The 4,505-nt window shown below is 61.3% G+C and overlaps 1 protein-coding gene across 1 annotated transcript in view; it reads left to right on the top strand.

The window, feature by feature from the left end:
- The window catches only part of NTN5 (netrin 5), a 5,020-nt gene extending 750 nt beyond the window's left edge, over positions 1-4,270 (top strand). Inside the window, exons 2-6 of the mRNA XM_005879591.1 lie at positions 3-72; positions 2,978-3,166; positions 3,280-3,429; positions 3,913-3,966; positions 4,182-4,270. Coding sequence (XP_005879653.1) covers positions 3-72; positions 2,978-3,166; positions 3,280-3,429; positions 3,913-3,966; positions 4,182-4,270 — 552 coding nt within the window. The remainder of the gene's footprint in view (positions 1-2; positions 73-2,977; positions 3,167-3,279; positions 3,430-3,912; positions 3,967-4,181) is intronic.
- The last annotated feature ends 235 nt before the right edge of the window (positions 4,271-4,505 follow it).

The following is a 4,505-nucleotide window of genomic DNA, read 5'->3' as shown; positions in this document are numbered from 1 at the left end:
AGAGCTGCCGCCCATCCCACCGAGACTGGCCCTGGCGGCCTGCCACACCCTGGCACCCCCACCCTTGCCTACGTGAGTCCTGGGCCCGCTCTCCCCAACCTCACCCACCACCAGGCCCACGGTCCCCTGTCCCTAAGGGGCAGGGTGTTCTCCTGCCCCAGAGCTGCCTGCTTCTTGCTTCTCCCCTCACTGTTCTCCAGCTGGGGGTCCCCTCTTCACCTCCCCACACAGGCTCTACTGCCTGCCCCGCTTCTCTGCTGCCTACCTGCCCATTAGGGTGCCCTTGATCTCCCTGACCCTCGATCACAATGATAATGATAATGACACGAATAAACACCCAGCCCAGGGCCTGGCTTGCTGCAGGGGCCCTGTCCTGACTCGTTCATTGTGCAGCTGTCACCCGCTGCGTGCCAGGCAGGCACTGTCATCAGGCCCATCTTACAGATGAGGATACTGAGGCTAGAGTTGGGAAGTCCCTTGCGCACGGACACACAGCCAGTAAGTGGCCGGGCCAGAAGCGGGCTGGGGGTCTTGGCTTGTCCCTGCCAAGCTGCTGTCCGGCCCCATCACACTCAGTGTCCTCGGGCAGCAGACAGGACTCGCATTCCGGCTCCTCTGGTGTGATCCTCGCAAGTGGCCTAACCTCTCTCTGCCTCCGTTTCCCCACCTGTAAAGTGGGGGCAGTAACAGTATCTCCTTTATGGGCGGCAGTGAAACTCCAACGAGCTCATTCATATACAGGGAGTCCTTAGAGCAGGGGTGGGGAACGTCCGGCCCTCGGGCCACCTAAGGCCTGAGAAATCATTGGGTCTGGCCCTGCCAAGGCATCCGGGATGAGTTCATTGAATGTCTGACCAACTATAGCAGGCTGGTTTTTAAGTCGATAATATCGTATGGCCCGAGAATGATGTTATAAATATCCAGCGGCCCTTGGCAGAAAAAAGGGTCCCCACCCCTGCCTTGGAGTAAAGCCTCCTGGGGCACCTGGCACCGAGGAAGAGCTTGCGGGATCTCTGCCAATGTTGCCATCCCCCAGACACGGAGGCGAGGCCCGGCCCGCATCCATCACCTGCCCTAAGTCTCACTGCCAGCAAGGGCCGCCCCCCACGCTCCCCGGGCCTGGCCCCTGGCCCGCTCAGCGCCTTCTCCTGCCTGGTGCTCCCAGACTGCAGCTCTGAGTCTGGCCCCCCCTCCCCCTTCCCTGCAGAAGCCCCTCCTCAGAGACAGCCCCCCTGCTCCTCCCGCCTCCAGCTGGCAGCCCTTGCTAGCTGGTCTGAGGCCCTGGGAGGTGACCCCACTCCACTGAGAGATACACACAGACACACACACAGAGGCACAAAGACAGACAGACACACACACACACACACACTCACTCCAACTCCCTGGACATCCTCCCTCCACCTCCCATGTGCTTTGCCCTTTTCACCCTCTGTTTCTTTCTGCAATGACTGACTTACAGACCGTCCATCGTCCTCAGCTCCCCACTCTACCCTCATCCTAACGGGGGTCCTCCTTGACCCTCTGCCCCCACCACCTCAGGGCCTCTGTTCAGTGGATCCATTCCCACCAGCCAGATCTGAGTGAGGGAGGGGAGATAACATGGCCTGGGGGTGCAGCGGGGCTCATCTGGGCCTGGGAAGAACCTGGGAGCAGGGGGAGGCTGTCCCTCTGTGAATCACCCCCCCGCCCCCACGCCCCACCAGGCTGAGCTGGGCTCTGTCCTCTGCACCTGAGTATGAGACCAACTGTTGTGATGGAGAAGGGTCGAGACAGGATGGGACTCACTCCTGTGGTGAAGCTGCAGGCTTTCCGGAAGTGGTGGCCTGAACCCCTTCCCCACCTGAGTTCTCCACAGGGGAGTGAGGTGATGCGATCACCCTCCCGTCAGAAAGAACCCAAAGGTCACTAATTACCCGATTACCAATTGAGATCCCCACCGAACAGGGAGGAAACCGAGGCTCAGAGAGGCAGCGTCATTTCCCAAGAACACACAGGCACCCCGGCTCCCTGATGACCTTCCCACTATCCCTCTGGGTCTCAGGACTTGCCAGCCCAGCCTCTCAACCCTCCTGGAGTCCACAGCTCCTTCGATCGCTCCGAGGAGTGGTCCACGGACCCCCACATCAGCATCTCACTTTGGGATGTTTGCTAGAAATACAGACCCCTGGGCCCAGCAGAAGCCCCGGGGCTGGGCCCTGGAATCTGCATTTTTCTTTTTTAACTTTCCGCCCAGGAATCCTGATAAACAGTAAGATTTGAGAGCCACTGCCTTCGGCCACCTGATCAGTGCTCCCGGGACAATGTCCACAGTCCTCACAGAATCCTGTGAACTATGTAGGAGCACAGACTCCGGAGCCCGAAGGCCTGGGTTCCAATCCTGCCCCTGACCGCCCCTCAGCTGAGTTACCTTGGGCAGGTGCCCTCACCTCTCTGTGCCTCAGTTTTCACATCTGTAAAATGGGGATGGTGATAGCACTGGCCTCACAGAGCTGCTGTGAGAATGCCACACACCGGGCACTCAGCACCTGGCACCTGGCACGCCGAAGCTCTCAACGGGCAGGTCCATGCGGTGTGTCAGGCCCTGAGTTAAGCACTTTATGTCAATTAGGTTTCATTTAAACCGAAGGAAGCAGATATTGTGTCATTTTACAGCAAAGGCAACTGAGCTACAAAAAGAAGTCAAATGCCCAAGGAACACAGTGGGACATGAACACGTAGGGTCTGACTCCGTAGCCCGCGCCCAGAGCCGCCGCTCTGTGAGCCCCCTGGTTTCACACCATCGAGGTTCATCAGTCCCCTGGGGCTTACCCGGCTCCAGAGCCCCCATTTTAAAGACGAGAATAAAGAGGTTCTGAGACCCAGGCTTAACCAGGTACCCCCACCAGGCAGTCCCTCTTAGATTTCCTGAGGGCAGGGGGAGAAAACTGGGGACAGGAAACAGAAAGCCAGGGTCTGATGGGCCCCATCTCGCTCCCAGCCTGTTCCTGCAACCAGCACGCCCGCCGCTGCAGGTTCAACTCGGAGCTGTTCCGGCTGTCGGGAGGCCGGAGTGGCGGTGTCTGCGAGCGATGCCGCCACCACACGGCCGGGCGGCACTGCCACTACTGCCAGCCAGGGTTCTGGAGGGACCCCGGGCAGCCTATCACCAGCCGTAAGGCCTGCAGGGGTGAGTTCAGACTGAAGCCGAGCCTAGGCGGGTCTGAGGCCGGAGGGGCTGGGGAACGAAGAGGGGGCGTCTAGAGCCCAGACACCCACATCCGAGATCCTCTCTTCACACAGCCTGCCAGTGCCACCCCATTGGGGCGACAGGCGGCACCTGCAACCAGACCAGCGGGCAATGTTCCTGTAAGATAGGGGTCACCGGCCTGACGTGCAGCCGCTGTGGCCCTGGCTACCAGCAGAGCCGCTCCCCGCGGATGCCCTGCCAGCGTGAGTCCTGAGGGGCCACCGTCCTGCGTGGGGTTGGAAGGAGACATCACAGATCTCCAGTGGACAAAGCAGGACGAGGGCTGGGTCCTGGGATGGGAGCGAGAGGCAGGAGGCCGGACTCTGGGTTCCGGGGGGAAGTGGGGACTGAAAGTCCAGTCTCCTGGGTCGGTCTCAGTCTCGGAGAGAAGGCTGGGGGCCTGGACTCCTCCATCTGAGGGAGGTGGGGCTGGGGGTGCAGATTTAAAGTCCAGTCTCCTGGGTCGGTCTCAGTCTCGGAGAGGAAAAGGCTGGGGGCCTGGACTCCTCCATCTGAGGGAGGCGGGGCTGGGGGTGCAGATTCCTGGGTCTGAAGGAAGAAGGTCCGGAGAGAAGGGCAAAGGGCGCTTGCCCTCTTATGCCTGAACAGCTGGACTCCTGGGAGGTGGGGATGGGGGGGAAGCGGGGCAGGAACTAAGGTCAAATTTCTCCTCCGGTCTCTCCTAGGAATCCCAGAGGCAACAACCACCCTGGCGACGACCTCTAGTGCTTACGGCTCGGGTAAGACAGGCGGGCGTGGAGACCCCCACCAGCAAGAGGGGCTGGGGATGGGCTGATGGGGCTCCCCAGTGGGGACACGGGGGTGGCCCATTGAGCTCAGTCCCGGGGTCTGAGCACCCCAGCTGCCCACCAAGATGGAATGCGGGGCTGGGCAGGGACAGAAGGCTGTGGTCCCGGCCTCCGGAGCCCGCGGCAGACAGCCCGACCCTCCCCAGACCCTCAGTGTCACAACTACTGCAATGTCTCGGGCACCAGGGTACACATGAGCCTGCGGAGGTTCTGCCAACAGGACTACGGTGAGTGATGGGCAGAAAAGGGCCTGCGGCTGCAGAGGGGCCCGGATGACACGCCAGCCCTGTCTCCTCTTTCCCTCTGTTCTTGGCCTCGGCCCCATCCCCACAGAGACGCACCCTTCCTGATGTGACCCCGGAAGCCCACCCTCAGGTCCCCGCCCCTCCCCATCAGAACCGACCCCCGGGACCCTGGAGGCTCCCCCACCACCCAGGCCTGACATCTCTCCGCCCCTCAGCTCCAGGCGC

The sequence above is a fragment of the Myotis brandtii genome, unplaced genomic scaffold (assembly GCF_000412655.1).
Source record: "Myotis brandtii unplaced genomic scaffold, ASM41265v1 scaffold601, whole genome shotgun sequence".
NCBI classification, from domain to species: Eukaryota; Metazoa; Chordata; class Mammalia; order Chiroptera; family Vespertilionidae; genus Myotis; species Myotis brandtii.
This window is presented reverse-complemented; position numbering and strand designations above follow the sequence as displayed.